Below are 18,067 nucleotides of genomic sequence, written 5' to 3' on the forward strand. Positions count from 1 at the left end.
GAGGGTGAAGTCATTATGGATAAATTCTTTATCAGCACTGCAGAGTAGGAATACACGTTGTATAAATGGTGTGTATTATCATGCATTGCACAGTAATTTATTCTCTGTGCTTCTTATCAGATTGCCAGGCTTTCTTGCAATACCTTCTTTAAAATGGTTTCTTGTAGAACAAGTTTTATGAAACAGAAGTGCTATAGCTTTTTATCCTGTGTTCACTGGACTGTCTTATTAAAAGCCAAAAGAAAAAATCAGAAGGTTTACCAGTGTTTTTGTCCTTCTGATTTTTTTGTATTGTATTTTAAAATCAAGTAGACTTCATTCATTTGACCTTTTTTTTTTTTTTAAATCTTTTATAGTGTGCCGGTCAAACAAAAGTCCCTGGGTCTGTCTGACGTGTTCGAGTGTCCATTGTGGAAGGTGGGTACAATGTTAGTGTGCAAATCTTTTAATCAGACTTTTATCTTTCTCCTTTATTGCTTGACTCTCAGTTCATTCAAAATTTCCCTGAAATAAGCCTTTTATTATCTCATTTAACATTGTATGTTTATGCTTAACGTGGTTCTTTGCTACCTTATGAGAGTCCAGAGATTATACTCAAGATATGGGGGTTTTATTTTGTTGGGTTTTTCAAGTAAAGTGGACAGTAAATGTGACTGCTCAGTTCAAAAAGTGTCTGGAGAACTGGTAATTTATTGTAAAGTTGCATTCTGTGGAAGATGTTTCTTTTGTGTTAAGATAAACCCAAGTAAAAATTGTTGGAAAGCCACAGGTTGGCACATCTTATTTTGAGAGAAACAGCAACTATTCATCTGAGACTGCAAATAGCTTAAATGTACTGCAGTGTAGTTTTGGACCTAAAGTTATTACCATAGCGTGTAAGAACTAGCTGCCATCAGAATTCCTTCAGGCTACACCTGCTTGATGTCTGTATTAGTTGAAGTACTCCAAATACATCATAGATGAATGATACAGTCAATGCTGTTATTTATATGTCAGGATAATTGTAGAAAATGTGCTGCTACATAAAAGTTTGAGATGCACATACTAATGGGCTGCAGTTACTGTGGACATTTAGACAGTGTCTGAGATGCAAACATGTTTTCATCTGTTGGGTAACATGTGTTGGTGTGCTGTTATTCTGGGAAAGCATCATTAAACTTAGTGACTTCATCTTTTTAAGTGGATTGAATAAACTCAAGGTTTTGTTTGTTTGATCTGGGTAGCAGTAAGTGCCACAGTTTTAATAATGTATCTTAGAATTTTTGACACCAACCGTTTTTTCCCCTCTATTTATTTATTTAATAAATCTATACTTGGTGAGACCTAAGAGAGCGGGAAATACTTCATGGTATGAAATAAATAATTGGAATATTTTAATTGTTGCTAATCTTAAAAAAAATACTATTACTGTCCACAAATGGCCCTTCTTACATGCAGTTGGTAGACACTGAGTCAGTTATTCATGCAGTTTGTTTTGTCTTTCCAAACTGCTCCCATCCTTAGAATGGAAAATAATTGAATGAGAAGATTTAATATACCTTGGGGCTCTTGCATTTTATAAGGACACTTTTTTTTAAATTAAAGGTGCTTAATTTCCTGTATCTCAGACTTTGGGCATGAAAATGCTCATTGTGTCAGCAAAAGAGCTGCAGGATTTTAGATTTCTTATTCCCTTATGTAACCACAAGCTCCAGAGCCCTTCAAGTTCATGAACAGGATGACTGTAACATTAAATCATGCTGCAAAATTGGAAAGCTGAAAATGGGGGTGCTTTCAGATGGGGGTCAGCACTCTCTTAAAGGGATCCCAAACACAAGTGCTGGGGGGAAAAAAAGGTGGAGCATTAAGAAGAGTATATGGGAAAGCAGTACGGACTTCCTGCACTTACAGGTATGGATAAAGGGAGTTTAGGATTTTCTCAGTTGTGGAAGTGCATTAGACTGTTAAGAGCACACATCCTGGGATTTGGTACAAGGAGATGGAGGGGCTAATTTGGACCACATGAGAGAGTAAAGGGGGAAAACGTTGGAAAATTTAACCAGTGTTTTCACACAAGTGAATTGTCTTTTTTAATGCCTGTGTAAATATTGGATGCCTTTTTTATTCCTATTTTTTAAATGAATGCTAATTAGCTGTTTAGAAGTATAAACTTATTTCTTTTTCATTTATTTTAGATATGTGAATGGCCATGCAAAAAAGCATTATGAAGATGCACAGATTCCTATGACCAATCATAAGAAAACAGAAAAACAGGAGAAAGTTCAGCATACTGTGTGTATGGATTGCAGTAGTTACAGTACATACTGGTAAGGGTTTAAACACTGTAATTTGACAACTTTTTATATTCTAGCAGGTGAAAACATCAGACTCTTGTGCAACAGTATATTACACACATTTTTGAACATTTCATCTTTTGATTTCCAGACCTGTATTTTTAGAACACTCTGCTTTTGCATGTGCATTGTAGCACTGGCTGTGGCTAAACTCTTACACGTCAACTGACTTAAACAGAAGAAACTTTTCTAAATAAGTGCTGTGGGGTTTGGAGTTGCTTCTGTTTGCTTTGCGGTATGTGGAGACCCAAACCTCTTAATTGCAAAAGCTGTTTGGTTGTAGTTACTCCTTCCATCAAGCTGGTGGAAGCCTTTCACATATACTTTATTTGTCAGGATTCAGAAAGTAAAGTATTACACTGTAGTTCCTGCCCAAGAGATCTGAACTCGAGTTGTGTTTGTATGTGTACCTTCTGTGAGTCCGGGAAAGTGATGGATCCTGTTGGGAAGCAGCATCAGGTCTCTGGCAAGAGTAAGGAGAAGAATCAGAAACGTTTCTTTAAATAGCACAATGGCCTGGGCTGATTCCTTCTGTGAGGTTCTTGGAGTGTGATAAGCACTGTTTAGGGAAACTTAATATTGATGCTGCTAATGTTGGATTCCCCAGTGTCCTTGTTCCCCAGGGGGCACAGACTGGGAGTCAATGGAGAGCACTGCTTTTTCCCTCAGCGTCCTCCATCCTCTTCCCCCTTAAGCAGACCTGTTGACAGGTGCTTCCCCATTTGCAGGTGCTCCATGGTTTCCTGTGTGGTGTTACTTGTGCAGTGTGGGTTTGAACAGTGTAAATCTTGGGGAAATCCCTGTTATGTTCTTGTAAAATTACTGGGTATGTAGCTCCTCTAATGGGTATTCTGTTCAAATAATTGGGTGTCTTTTGGGTAGTCCATCAGGAAAAAATCTGTTTGTTGAAGTTTGGGTATCCAGTTTTATGAGGAATGCTTCTGTAACACATACTTTTATCTCCTGCAAGTAAAACCCCAGTTAAGTGATTTCACCTGAAGAAATGTTTGGAGCAACTCAAAAGCTGCTCAGATGGTGCAAGCAGCTGTAGGCATTTAAACATAGAAGAAAGGTTGGAGTAGCTTTGTGATGTAGGGGAATTTTGCTTTTATTTGCATTTTATTTTAATGACCAGCATTTTTATCTGCTCCTGTGTGAATACATGAGAAAACAGACAAGTTTTCTAAGGGATACATGTGCACAGGTTACCAGCATTGCAACAGCTTTGGGAAGCTAGTTTCACTTTCCCAATTAATACAGGTATCACCTGAGTTCTATGTTGTGGCTTTTTGTTTTGTTTGAATTCTGCCCTGTCTTCTAGTCATTCTGAAGGTAATAATCTGTGGAGGAATTTTAGTGGGGTAGTTGAAGTCTTGATTATATCTCCATTATGACAAATAGTGTTCCAAACTTGCTGAGGCTTGATGAGTTACAGCAGCATCCTGCTGACCTTATCAGCAGGATAAGTCTGAGCACCCTGCTGACCTTATCCCAAACCCCGTGTGGGCATTACAAAGTACCAGCAGCCAGACTGGGGGCTGTGGGATCTGTTACTGACCCCAGCTGTGCTGGTGAGGGGCAGGCAGACCTGCACCTCGGGGAGGCACATGTTTCTGGTAGAACACAAGGGAAGCAGTTTAGCATGTGATGTGATGTCTTTTCTGCTGTAGTCGAGGCTGAGTCATCTATGGATGAACTGGAACTAATTGTAGCCAGCTTTGCCTTGGGGAGTTCCTGTTGTGGGTAGTTCACCAGCAAATTATAACTCCTGTGCTAATGTGAAGCTGAACAAGTTTCAAAAGCAGTTTATCTTTGTTTTCATTTAGTATATTTCAGGTTTTTCCCTCACGATAATCAGAAAAAGATACTTGAATTTGTTACTGCACCCAGTTGAAATGAGCACAGAAGTTTAAAGATGAAGCAGAAGATCAACTTTTCCCCCTTTATTTTGGACAGTACTGTGGAGGCTGCTGTCAAATAGTGGTGCCAGTTAAAGCAAATAGTTCGGTAAAGTTGAGACATAATTAGTTATTGTGGAGAGTGAGTTTGAAAAGGCTGTTTTGTTAGGTTTAGTGTGGACATGAATCCAGTAGACATTGCTAAGTTTATGCCATGGTGGTTCTTTTAAGTGAACTTTTATGTAAAGATGGATATTTTATGCTACTGGTGTGGGCTGCCTCAATAATTTGAAAGTCAGTAAAATACCATCTTACGACTTAATTGAATTTTACTTCTACTCTAAAAATAATGGAGATATTTTGATGCAGTGCTGGCTTTTATGTTTTTATTTGCAGTTGTGTTTACTGCACAAAGTTGAGTAGAATACTCTTATTCCATTTTTATCCTATGGATCCCAATTTACTGTGTTTGTTGGCTTGCATGATAATAGCAGTGAACAGGCTTGTATGGGCTTTCTAAGAAGGCAGCATTTGATCCTTTGCCTTCCTTTGGCCATGTCATAACCTGTCATGCAGTCTTTCCAGAGGGTTTTGTTGTTTTACTCTGTCCTCCTATTCAACTGCTCAGTCTTAACAGTGGAAAAGTTGAGAGAATTTGTTAATATTTTATTTATTATGAGAGTACAACTCTCTTCTTGATTCTTTGGTCACTTTTGAGACAATAGATGCAATATTAAACCCTCAGACTAAGTTACGTTTGAGACTTTAACTGCTGAGAAAAAGAGAGTCCTGAATTCCACTTCTTGGAGTTAATCAGCCTTTCAGTTAGTTCTAAAGTACTACACACAAAGAGTTTGCAAGAAGTACAGATCTTTTTTGTCTTCAAGCTATCGTAGGATGCTTTCCCCTGCTGTGTTAGTTGGTTTTTTGTGCACAAGAAGTAAAACGATATGTGTAAGAACCCTGCTTTCCTGAAAGAGGACTCTTGTAAATTGGTTTTCTCTGTGCTAGTGCACAGACAGTTGGCACAGAAGAAGAAAGGCTGCCTTGTTTATATATTTGCATAATATGTTTCCTATGTTCATTTAATCCCAGACACAGTTTGCAGGTCAGATTTCTCACCCATTACCCTCCTTGTTATCCCTTAAAGGGACACAGTTGTGTCGGGGGTGTGTGTGTTCCTGGTTGGTGTAAAAAAGAACCAACTGTCAAGGACTTAGGAAAATTCTTTTTTAGTCTTTGTGAGGATGGTTCTCTTTAAAAAATAAACCAGGCTTACTGTGCTGGTGCCATGAGCATTGGAAAATGAGATTGCTTAGTACTCTTATTTTGCATTCTACAATCAGTGAAAATAGGAAGAGTTAAAAGCCTTTTATCCAGACAGTAGAACTTGACCTCTTTGTTTACTCATATAAAGTGTTGGCATAACTAAGGAAACCTGGGTTTTCTTAATTTTTCCTATCCTTCAAATTCTTTGAATCTAGTCAGGGCTTTTAATCACAGCATGAAGTTTTGTCCCTCCTAAGCACTCCTGTTCCCAGCAGTGCGTACATCCACTGGCTTGCTGCCATTTTAGAAGCAAATGAGGCCAGCAGAGACCAGGCCTTGGAGGTAGCAGAGGTACTAAAAATAGAGTGTATAGAGGAAAATACTGTCCTAAGCCATATAAGGGACCCTCTGGAAGGTATAGAATTTATTCCATGCCGTTGCTGTTAAAGCATATTGTAGAGCTGCTGTGTGCAAAAAAGGTGTTTGTTAATTTGCGATAATCCTGAGGATCACAAATTAAACATCTGTTTTGAATGCCAGCTTCACATATAGGATGTAATTTCTCAGCAGTTTACCCTTAAGGTGTACGGGCTTAGCCAATTTAAGTAACTAAAACATAAACTACTTCTCACTCTGTTTACTTGGTTTATCCAAAATAGATTGGAGGTAATGCTGTTATTTCTAATAGTAATGCTGAATCCTCAGTGTTGCAAGATAGGTGGTTTAAAAACTCTGCTCAGTAAAAAGAGAAATAGAAGTTTGTCTTGATTCTGAGTGAAACTTACAAGTACTTTTCCAGTGTTGGAACGACCCTGATATTTACTGATGTATTTGGTTTTACTCTTCCATCTTGGGGCAAGTACTAAACTGGTATGTGAAAATAAGGTTAATGTGATCTTCAGGGCATGGGAGCAATTTAATCATCTTTCAGCAGTAAGTTCCCATAGAGGCTTCCATTCCCTGCTTTATCAACAGTAGCTAGTCCAGCATTAGTAGCAGTGTAACTGTGCCGGTGTAGCTGGGGTGTTCTTGCTCAGGAGGGTTCCAGTCTGGGTGTTCAGCTGGCTGGGCTGGTGTGCTCTGAGGGTTGGCCTGGGAGACTGGTGTCCTGTGGGAGTGCAGGAGCACCTCATTAGGTCATTGTAGGTGGCTGAAAAAGCTGCCAAGGACTAACTAAGACATGGCTGAAAAAGCAGCATATTAACAGACTTCTTCCCCCTCCCAAACTAACTTGGTCTGTGGCCATCTTTAAAAATGTAAAAAAAAATTCCCTTACTGGTAATCTTACTAATTTCTAGATCTTGTGTAAGTACCCATAACTGCTTGAGAGTCATATTAATTTCTCTTCTTAGAGGCAAAAATCAGAGGTTATGAACAGACTTTCTCAACTCTGTAGCCTTTTTAAGAATGTAGTGTTCGAAGGAACACTGGCATTACTGCAGATTTTTGCAACAGTGTTGTGAATTCCAGTTGTGCCTGAAGTCAGTAGCTTCGTTAAATTAGGAAGCAAGTGTGGATTTGCTCCAGCAGAGGAGTAGCCTGAGGTGATGATGATGTATTTTGTGTTTGAGTCAGTCTTGTGCCAAAGGGAAAGGAGAGACGTAGTTACAGTTCTGATATTAAACATATCCAAAGTTAATTTTCCTCACAGGACATGTTCACTTGTCTGCCAAAATTTGAAGCTGTAATTTGATACTTCACAGTATGTACAGAAATTGATGAGTGATGGAGTGATATTTGTGGTTAAGCACGAGGTGCAAGTTGCCACAGACTTCTGGCCTGACTTTGGAAAACTCAGGTGATCTTAGTCCATCTTTCCTGCTGTTTTTTCAATAGCACCAACTTTTATGTTTTGTGTGTATCTGTTCAGCTCTTCAGGTTTCAGTGATAACTTTACAATGTTAAAATAGTTCAAAAATTAATAAAAGCTTTGTGTTCTGGTTTACTAGGTGTCAGTTGGTCTTTTCTGATGAATCTATGGATAGACTACTGAGTCTGCTTTTGGTTACACTGTTTGAGTTTTTGTTGAGCTGGAATTCTGCCTTGGGCCAGGCAGTATATCATGCTTTTGATTTCTAAAGAACTAAACTAGAAGAAAAGCCATGTAGTAAGATGTTGCTTGTACCCTCTTTTGCTGGACGGGGGTTCTCGGAGCAAACCAAGCTCAGTGTGAGGTGGTGTGCTCCCAAGTTCTCCTCATAATCTTTGAGTGGATGGATCCCTTTGGTGCTTCCCATACATAGGCTTGTGTGATTTGATCTGCTTCACTGAGGTGCTTTGCATATTCTGAAAAATACTTTTCTTGCAGTTATCGCTGTGATGATTTTGTAGTCAATGATACCAAGCTGGGCCTGGTACAGAAGGTCAGAGAGCACCTACAGAACTTGGAAAAGTAAGTAGTTTGCATCCAGACTGCCTTGGGCAGACTTGTAATACTGCATCATTTAAGTGGTATTTGTTTCATGTATGTATATTTATCTAATTATGTGTATCTTAATCCTTCTGTGTGTCTTTGAACTGTGTGTTTAGAAACTTTTTCATTGCTAAGAAGCAGAGGTGCAGAACAAATGGATTTAATTGATCTCATGTCTTGTTTCTTATACAGTGAATCTCGCAGAAGCAGCATATGATAATGCAGTAATTTAGATATCAATTAGCTTTATTTCTGCCTAAACAATAATGCCTTTTTCCATATAAATGAGAGAGATTTTTCAGAATGAAACAGATAGTGTTGTCATAGCTTTGTCCAAAAACCACAATAAGCTTTTATTATCAGAGAAATTGAAGCAAAAGTACAGGTGGAAGTAGTCTTCATATTAATTGTATAGTTTGATTTGCTAGCAAAAAGATTAAGAAGGCTTATGAACTTAGAACTGTACAGAAGAGACATTTTTTCCTTTGCCTCTGACTGGTGCTGTTCCACTGGAAAGCAGATAATCTGATCTGGGTGATGTATGTGCTGTGGCCAGTCCTTAGGGAGAAAAGAGTGCTTGCACAGTTTGCCTGAAAGTCTTACATAATGCCAAGGGGAAATACACATGCATTCAGTGCTTCCAAATACATCAGGATGCCCCTGAGTTCCACCAGGACTTCTGCTAAGAAATTGCTGTGGTTCGGGGAAATGTCTGGATCCTCCCTGAGTTAGGTGTATCGATTATTTGGTAGGTTATATTAATATTTTAATTATTGTCCATTTTCTTTTGGTGGCCTTGTCAGGTGCATAATGAGATGTAAAGATGCTTAAGCATAATGAGAAGTGCACATGAGTAGTTTGGAAATGTCCAGGAGACCTTACTTTTTGGGAGGTAAATGATACTGTGCAGGCTCTCATTCTGTCTAATGGTGGTTTTTGAATGTTTGGAGGGCTTTTTAATTAAAAAAAAAAGAAAAAACCTACCAACCAAAACCCCAAACCCTGAAACAAACTATGATTTCACTATTAAATTAGAGAGAAATCATCAGCTGGTTTAATTGAGGGGCCATTAATTTCCATTGATGCGCAAAAGAATAAATGATTATTTTTGTTACTTAGTATTACAGAAATGTTACAGTTTCATGTATTTTTATCTAAGTAAGAGAGGTCAGCCATAATTCACAAGTGCTAACATTCCACATATTCTTGACTTTTGGTAACTTAACTTCGTCCTGATTTTTGGAAGTTCTATTCTTAAAGACTTAGAGCAGGATGTTCTGCCCAGGGATGTGTGCCCTCAAGCATGGCCTTATTAGCAGCTACTTAATCATCTAAAATACTGATCTTTTTCCTAGGTCAAAGAAATAAAATACTTCTGTCAGGAGAATCATCTGACTCCCTGGTGGGCCATGGGGCTGTGCCCCGAGGGAGGTGCAGCGCATTTTCAGACTCTGCAGCAATGGGGAGCCTGTTTGCTGTCAGTGACAACTGGTGACAGATGGAATCACTCCGTTAAACATGAGTTGATTATATCTAGTCCATTCCACACAATACTTTGTTTTTGTGGTAAATAACCTCTTTTAATTGCTTTCCAACAGTTCAGCCTTTACATCAGACAGACATAGGAAAAGAAAACTATTGGAAAACTCATCTCTGAACAGCAAGTTATTGAAAGTAAATGTAAGTATAACAGATCTGGTACAGTGAGTTTAAAGGGTTTTTGTAAACCTGCTGAGGTTTATAGTTGGCCTAGACCCACATTCTGCTTGGTGCACTTTAGCATCTTCTGGCCACACACCTAGAAAAGCCCCTTCACACACAAGCATGGTTGATACACTGCTGCATTTCTGCTGATGTACACTGTGAGCTTCCCTGTGCTTTAGAAGGGCTTCATGTCAAGGTGGAGCTTTTCTTTCCTGAGCACACAAGGGGCTTTTGTATTTTGTTTATTTTTTTATTCTCCCAGGTGCAGAAGGCAAAGAAGGAGGTGCCCTCTTTTGAGGGGAGACTAAGAATAATTGTTACGAAAAAGTAAAAAATATTACCAGTTTTTTAACTGGCTTTCAAGAGAAACTATGGACTGCTTTTAAGCTTTTCTTCTCCTCATTTCATCTTCCTGCTATTTTAGCTTCAGATCTGCAGAATAGCACCCAGGAGAGGAGGATCCAGCCCTGGCTAGGTGGCTGACAGGCAGCATAGTTTCTTCCAGACAAAGAATGTCCCAAATCAAATGTCTGTTTTGCACAGATGGGATTAACAGAGTTCCTAATTTTCATAATTTCTCCCAGATTTTGAGTGTGGAGAGGGAAGATTCTGACCCAGCTGTATTCAACTGCTTCATTTTCACCCTTGGGAAAATGAGGGAGAGATGGAGCAGAGCTCTTGGGCTGTGGGCCAGCAGTGTCACCAAAGGGAGCTGGAGCAGCAGCTTCTTCAGCCATAGGAACAAGGGCCCAAGAGGATGTGAATGGGAGTAAGAGCCTAGGGTGGAGCAAAGCAGTCACTTGCTGCTTGGTAAAGTGTGGAGGGGTTTAGTTGCTTTAAAAAAATGCACTACTATAACCAGTTCAGGGTTATCTGAATGTGCTGCTTATGCTTCTTGTACTTTCCCAGTCTTGCAGAGATTGAGGAAGCCTGGGAGAAATAGTGGGGCTTTGTTGCTATGGCAGTACACAGCATCATTGTCTAAAAAACTCAAAGCCAGTAAAAACCAGAAGAAAAATTCCAGGCAACATTTAGATAAGGAGAAGAAAGAATTAGAAAGCATGAACTAAATGCTGCTTTTATTCTTCTTACTTAGTGCTGTTTTGTCAGTTTTATTAATACTTCAGTATTGCCTCTAACAACAGATTATCTTTTTATTTTTGGCATGTTGAATCCTTATCTAGAACTGCAGGGGCACTGCTGTGTGCATTAGTGCTGTGGCACTTGGGGCAAGAGTGAGAAAAGAATATGCTCAGGACACTGTGGTGATTGCACTTTGAGATACTAAAAAATAGCCCAGCTTTCAAATTATGTTAGAACAATGAAGAATACCCAGAAATTTGATGAACTTCCAATGTGATATTTTGTAGACAGTGGAATGTGTCCAAGAGTTGCAGATTCTAGAATCATAAATGCAACTTTGTCCACATTTCTCTTCCCTTTCCTCCCCACCCAACCTGGGGATAATTTGTCAAAAAGCAAGCCTGTCTGGGGGTTCATTGTTCTAGGCTGTAAATGGTGTATATTTTGCTTCTCTTTTTTCAACACTCTGCCTTTTCTTTGCACAGTCTAACTCGACTGTTTATTCCCCAAATAAATGCTGTTGTCTTGTCTTTCAAAAAGCCTTCTGGATACCACAAAACCCCACTGAGACTCAGACTAGTGCTGGTGACTTAAAATCAACCTGGAGGTGGCCACACTGCATATTAGACATGGGAAAAGATGGATGAGGATTGGTACTTTCATTTTTCAAAGGCACTAGGGAAATTGCTGTCCAGTTCTTACTGAACACTATTGGAGTGTGAATATTTAACATATACACACACAAATCCTTGTCAGTAAGAGCCTGTGATTAACTCTGTGTTGTCCTATTCTAGATTTATTTTCACAGGAAAAGATTGTTGACAGGAATAAGTAAGAAGCAGTTTTTGTGTCAAGATGGAGCTTCAAGGCAGTTGGAGCTGTTGAGGTGGTTGCTTTGGCTTTGCGGCTGCACTCAGTGTAGTTGGTTATTGTTTAAATCTGTGCTGATCCAACCGGGATGACTCAGGAGGGAGGGAAGTAGTGGAGCAATGATAAATCTTTCTTTAACTTAACTGTTCTCGTTCTAGGGAAGCACCACTGCCCTTTGTGCCACAGGCCTCCGGAACCTGGGGAACACTTGTTTCATGAATGCAATCCTTCAGTCGCTCAGGTACCTTTCCACAGCTCTCCCACCCCTCTCAGGGGGCTTGTGTGATGTAGCATTGGGCAGGTGAATTTGGCAAGTTCCCACTGGACAGAAGTGTGCCTGGATTGCAGGAGTGGGTGTGTGTGGGTTGATGAAGTTGTGTTTCATGGTGTGAGGCACATCCTGTGGTGTAGCATTCCAGAAGAAACCCGACATGTCCTGGGCAGAACAGGAGACTGCCCCTTCACTGCTGAGGCCGGTGAAGTGCATTAACTTCCTCAGCAGATGTAGTCTGGGTTGTTAGGAAATGATAGCTCAGTCTGGCAGGGTATCTCTTAGTCAAAGCAGAGCCAAAACGTAATTATTTTAGGAATTTGGGATGACAATGGTATTTTCAGATCTGCTCAGTTGGTTACAGAAGATGAGTATTTGCTACAGTATTTCTTGTCTCTTGAACTGTTTGTAATTGCCATCCTCTATTACTGTATGAAGTGGTGTTTATGCATTTAAAAGAACTAGCTCCAGAATACATAATATTCTCCTTTTTCTCCGCCCTTTAAGGATTTCATTCTTATTTCCTTTTTCCTAGTAACATTCAGCAGTTTTGCTGTTACTTCAAAGAGTTACCTGCGGTGGAGCTGAGGAATGGGAAGACGGCAGGGCGGCGAACTTACCACACCAGGAGCCAGGGGGATAACAATGTGTAAGCTGTGTGTGCCTTGTGAGCTCTGAGCTGTGCAGGAAACAGCAAATGTGGGCTGCTGGGGTCACTGTACACTTCTGATATTGCACAATTCACAGGGGACCGAGTCACGGAAGAATAGTTGTCTACAAAGAAAGGAACTTGTATCGTTTGCAGCTTGCTGTTACAGGTCTGGTGCTGCAGGGAGAGGCAATCACATACAGCAGGTAGTGCTGGAGCGTACATGTTAAATCACGTTAAGAAGTCCTATTTATATGTGCTGCAGACATTATGCTACTGAATTCCAGCTGAAATAGGGCCATGGAGATGTGACAAGCAAGTCAACATATTGCTACTACTACAAAATAAATTCAGGAGTAGGTGATTCATGATCTGTAGGTTGTTTGAGCGAATGTTAAAGGGATGATGTTAGCAGAGTCTGCACTAAAATGGCAAACAGTGCGTAGGTGTTCATGTGAGTCCTGAACATCTGAAATGTAATTTTCCTAAGCTGTGTGTCTTCAACATTATGGGTAGGATTTTGGACATAAAATCTTTGAAGGTACTGGAAAGGATATTTACGCAGTCATTACAGTCTTAACCCAGCTAATTTCTGATACTTGTACCTTTGAAAAAGTAAACTTCTAACGGATTGTAACACAAACCCACATTAAACACCAGCTTTTACTTTCTTTACAGTTCACTTGTGGAAGAATTCAGAAAGACACTCTGTGCTTTATGGCAAGGAAGCCAAACTGCATTTAGTCCAGAGTCTTTATTTTACGTTGTTTGGAAAATAATGCCAAATTTTAGGTAAGGTTTTTTTTTTTTTAAATGACAGTATTCTTGATTGCAGCCACATATTGCTGGTGTCCTACTCTGAATTGGGCTGCATCCACAGGATGTACTCTACGCAGCTTTCCATAGGCCTACAAACGTGCTTTGAAAATGATCTTTGCTTTGACCAACAGTTTTGTGTTCGTCAGTAGTGCTCGCTTTTTCCTTCTGCCATTCTACCACATGTAGCAGTGTCAGAGAGGACAGAGATCTCAAATGAGAAACAGTGGTAGTTGTACCTTTGAGCCAGTGCTCCGAAAGAATCAAGCTATTGACTGGTAGATAAGTGCCAAGTGCCAGGGTGTTGACAGGACCCAGGCTTGGCTGCAATAAGAAAGTGATGTAGTCAGATTAAAAAAGACAGCACCTACAGGCCTAAATGCAAACATACTGGCTGAAACTTCCTTGATTCTCTCAAAATACTGTATCCAGCAGCTGGACATGAAATAAGGGCTATAAGAGAAAAATCTTGTGCATAATAAGCATTTTGTGCCCATACTGACAAAACAGACAATAAAGGGAAAAAGGTTACCCAAGTAAACCCAAGTATCGTTCCTCTCCAAGGTCTCCCTGTCCTGGCCCCCGAACCTCTTTCAAAGGAGCACTGAAACCTGTTAGGATGTATTGTGATGAAGGTAAGTTGCTCCATGTTGTCAGATAGTAAAGATGCTCTCTTATCTGTTATATCTCCAGCAGTGCTGAAAAGATGCTGTGAACACATCTGCTCAATGAGTAACCCAAAACCACAGATCTGTTTATTCTGTTCTTCACACTGCCAGTTATGTTTCACTTGGCTTATGAGAATCAAGGAAGTTTAATACCAGTAGTTGCAAGCAGCGACCAAAACATTGTAGGCAAACAAACATCATCCCTACTGTCTGTGACCAGTTTCCCTATTACAGTCTTCTCTATAATTCTTGTTAGACCAAGTGAGGAACCTGTTCATTGAAGTTCCTCAAGCAAATTTTCAGCACTGTGGATTCTATCACAGCTTTTAAAAGAAAAAGTGCTGCTTGTTGGGGTTCTCCTTCTTCCCTTTTTATTCCCAGTTTTCTGGGAGCATGTCCATGATTAATGGATAAGGGAACTCATAAAATCAAATGGAGAATAGTGTCAGCTGCTTTTAACAAGTCCCCACTCCCACATGATCCAGGGAGAAAATTTGAATTTGTTCAGTGCTTAATTAAACCTGGTAAAAGCTAATGATGCTGAAATTCCAGATATGTCTTTTGTGCTCCCTGGGAGATGGGGAGGAGAAGGTGGATGGAGGGATGTGTGGAAGAAAGATGGAACCAGCAGCCTGCTGGCAGCACAGCAGCCACTTTGGGGTGTGCTTTTGGAGCCTGAAGTGCTGGGGCAGGGGAGGAGCAGCTGGCAATCGGTTCCGTTGTTTTAGTCCAACGAGATTTCAGTTGTGGAAGTGAAGGACTCTGAGTGCTGCTCTCCCCTGAGGAGGGTTATAGAAAAAACTGCTGCTGCCCTCCATGCCCTTCTGCTTCACACTGCAGCAGGGAGTAGAAAATGCCATTTGTAGTTACTAGGGGCACAACTGCAGGGCCTCTGGGCTCTCTTGCTGCTGTGCAGGTCCTGCTCCCTGACTGCTGTTGTGCTGCATGCCAGGGCAGTTCTGCAGCCCCATGCCAAGATGCAAGATGTGTGTTTTGCTGATTTACTGCTGTATAAATAGTGTGCTCTATTTTCCTGGTAACTGGTCCTGTTTATAGCCTATCCTCTTGCCACTCGGAAAAAGTGCTAGGGGTGGGCTTGAATTGAATTGCTTCAGGTGGATGGACATCAGTTTTGTTACATAAGCAGACTATTGGAGTAACTCTACTTTTTGCTGAAGGGCTTTAACATCATAATTTATTTTAAACAGTGCATTGTCCATATCATCGTGTCCTTTTAAAGATCTGTATCTGTAATTATGGTTTTTAACAAATCCAAAGAATTTTCCATCTATAATTAGCATACTTATATGCAAGTATAAATACATGCACCGGCAGCACAGCCAACATTGTGGAGTGATTCCAAAGGTTTATTTGTTGCAGAGCAAGTGTGCCAAGCTCTTTTATGAGGAATTTCATGTCAAAAAGGTGTCTGAAGCAAAGACTTTCCATAAATTTAATCTTCAGTTGTTTAATGTGGTTGCTTATGTGGTTATTGAAAAAATCTGTATTCAGTAAACTAAGCAAATCCTGTGTTACCTCAGCAACTTCAAAGTCATGCACAATTAGCATGCAGCTTTGAAGCAGAGTTCGGTTTTACTACTTTAACAAATGTATAATTATTTTGCAACTTTGGGACAGTAAATCCTATTTTGGCTGTACAGGACTGTGACCTGTTGAAGCACAGCAGTGTTTTCTGTGTGCTGGGTTTTCTGTTGTAAAAGGTAGGCAGTGCTGCCCATGTGTCTATATACAGACTCATTGATTTATTTTAAAGCTGTTGGTGTGAAAGAAAGCATTACTGTAATACTGTAAGGTGAAAATATTTATTCAGTTATCTCCTAGCAATACTTTCGTAGGACCTATCTGGGTTCCTCACTAAGCACATCAGCCTCACATTGCATATTTCTGTTGCACCAAGTCCATTCTCATTTCCCTCCACTTCTGGATATTCTGCCATGAGTCTTACGGGATTTTCCCTCCCGTGAGCACTTGAATTAAAAACACATTTGTTTTTCCCAGACATTTCTACCTGACAGTTATTGCCAGCACTTAGGTGGGATAGTGAGGTGGAAAAGGGGAGGGAGGCCTGATAAAACAGCTTGAAAGAATGGATAGGAGGAAGAGGGGAAGCCAGCTCTTGGTGGGTAGGGATTTCTGTAGCTTGGCCTACAACAACCTGCACGTACTTACATCAGTGTTGCACAAAGTTTTCAGTGTTTCACTATGTATCCTCTCCTGCTTTGTCTCAGTGTGCAGCTTAACGGCAAGTGAACAGCAGTTGTTTGTTGAATTTGATGCATGATTTAGCTTAAATAACTTAAAAGGCACATTTTATCCTGATGGCTTCTCTGTTCTTTTCGCTAAGGTTTGTTAGTGGTGAAGTAATAATGGTGATTGAGCAGCGTTGCTGCTGATGGCACAGCACACGTGAAACTGCAGCCTTGTCCTACCAAATCAAAATGCTCAAGAGATACTCTGAATACCCCACTATTACCTCCCTCTCCCAGAAAATGGTGTGTGAGTTATGCAGTGGAAGTGTGCAACTCCAAGCATGGCTTTAGATCTCATCATAGAAGAAACGGTGCTCTCATCCTAATTATCTCAGACTTCATATTGGTGCTGAAAGATGCATGTAGAAAACAAGCCTAGAGACTAAATTCCTGCCTTTGGTGAGGAGGGAAACAAATGGTCAAGCAAACACTTGTACCTGCCAAAGTGAGTGGGATCAGTGACTGAATGAGAACCACTCAGAAATACTGACTCTGTATCCCACATGAACAATACATTTTGTAGTGTCTTTCTTTTGACTCTTACCAGGTTTGAGATAACAATATATTGACCCTAATCTGCAGCAGATTCAAAGTAGGGACAAATAGTGCCCTGTCTGAATGAGATTCAAAGCAGTTCTGCTGAGGTCCAAATCAAACATAGTCGGTACCAAAGGAGACAGAGGAGAAGCCACTGCTGCTACCATCCATTGTGTATTTCAGTTAACAGGGGCACAGTCCTGGGGTGCCCCAGCACAGGTGGGGCTGGTGAGGCCAGTTCAAAACATGGCAGCTCTGTTAGCTCAGTGTGTGAGCACATGGCAGGTGTCTCCTGCTCCCTGGTGTTTTCTCTTCCTATCTAAATTGTATATTCTTAAAGGTTTCTCCATTCGCAAAAAGAGGCACGCAGAGAGCACGAGCTGCAAAGGACCAGAATCACTTAATTTGTCAGGACATTGCTGTGCTTTTCCAGAGGCTACTTGGAAAACTTTCTTGGTACCAAGTGCATATGGAAAGTCTGCTCAGTATGATTAAACAAGCAGAGGTTTTTATCCTGTGATGTTGGTGCTTGCTGTGTGTTGTCTCTAAAGCAATTTTATTGTTGTTGTTTCTTTTTCTCTTAAGGGGATACCAGCAACAGGATGCCCACGAGTTCATGCGTTACCTTTTGGACCATCTACACTTGGAACTCCAGGGTGGCTTCAATGGGGTTTCACGTTCAGTAATCTTGCAAGAAAATTCTAACCTGTCTGCAAGCAACAAATGTTGCATGTAAGAAGTGGTTTTTAATTTCTTCGAAGCCTTCGTGCCTTTACAGGGGTCTGCATGTGGTGACTGAAATTTCAGATTCAGTGTTCCTTGTTTTAAGTTTTCTTTAGTGCCTCTAACTTTAGGCAGTGGTAATAAAGATGAGCATTCTCTAGGATGTGTCCTTTCAAAAGGAAGTGTCTTAGATCAGCACTTTTCATAGGTGTGAGTGAGCATACAGGCCAAGTTGTAAAGACATTTTAATTCATTAGTCTTTCAGAAATAAAAGACTGTATTTTCTATACCCCACAGAATTCCTTCTTCTCCCCAGACAATATCATTGTCTTAGGGTGATAGATAGATAGCCTTATTGCTGCAGGAGCAAAAACAGTGGCCAAGGATTTTGATATTTAAATTGTCAGCAGACCTCCTGGATTGATGACTGAGCAGTGCAGTTGGAATTTGAAGTCAGTTTTTCTGCAGATGATCTTGTTATATTTGTGTATCACTTGACAGTTACAGTTGGTGCTTTTTTTTGCTGCATAATTTTGATTTTCATGCTACTGTGTATTTTGAAA

General features: G+C 40.3%; 1 protein-coding gene across 2 annotated transcripts in view; it reads left to right on the forward strand.

The window, feature by feature from the left end:
• The window catches only part of USP3 (ubiquitin specific peptidase 3), a 40,691-nt gene that overhangs the window by 15,450 nt on the left and 7,174 nt on the right, over positions 1 to 18,067 (forward strand). For both annotated transcript variants that reach the window (XM_042039528.1, XM_042039529.1), the window contains exons 2-9: positions 357 to 417; positions 2,175 to 2,306; positions 7,809 to 7,892; positions 9,512 to 9,593; positions 11,729 to 11,811; positions 12,377 to 12,490; positions 13,169 to 13,282; positions 17,367 to 17,513. In XM_042039528.1, the coding sequence (XP_041895462.1) occupies positions 357 to 417; positions 2,175 to 2,306; positions 7,809 to 7,892; positions 9,512 to 9,593; positions 11,729 to 11,811; positions 12,377 to 12,490; positions 13,169 to 13,282; positions 17,367 to 17,513 (817 nt within the window). The remainder of the gene's footprint in view (positions 1 to 356; positions 418 to 2,174; positions 2,307 to 7,808; positions 7,893 to 9,511; positions 9,594 to 11,728; positions 11,812 to 12,376; positions 12,491 to 13,168; positions 13,283 to 17,366; positions 17,514 to 18,067) is intronic.

This window comes from Corvus kubaryi, unplaced genomic scaffold, assembly GCF_017639235.1.
Source record: "Corvus kubaryi isolate FWS band 111438036 unplaced genomic scaffold, C.kubaryi_AGA036_p1.0 37394, whole genome shotgun sequence".
Taxonomy (NCBI): domain Eukaryota; kingdom Metazoa; phylum Chordata; class Aves; order Passeriformes; family Corvidae; genus Corvus; species Corvus kubaryi.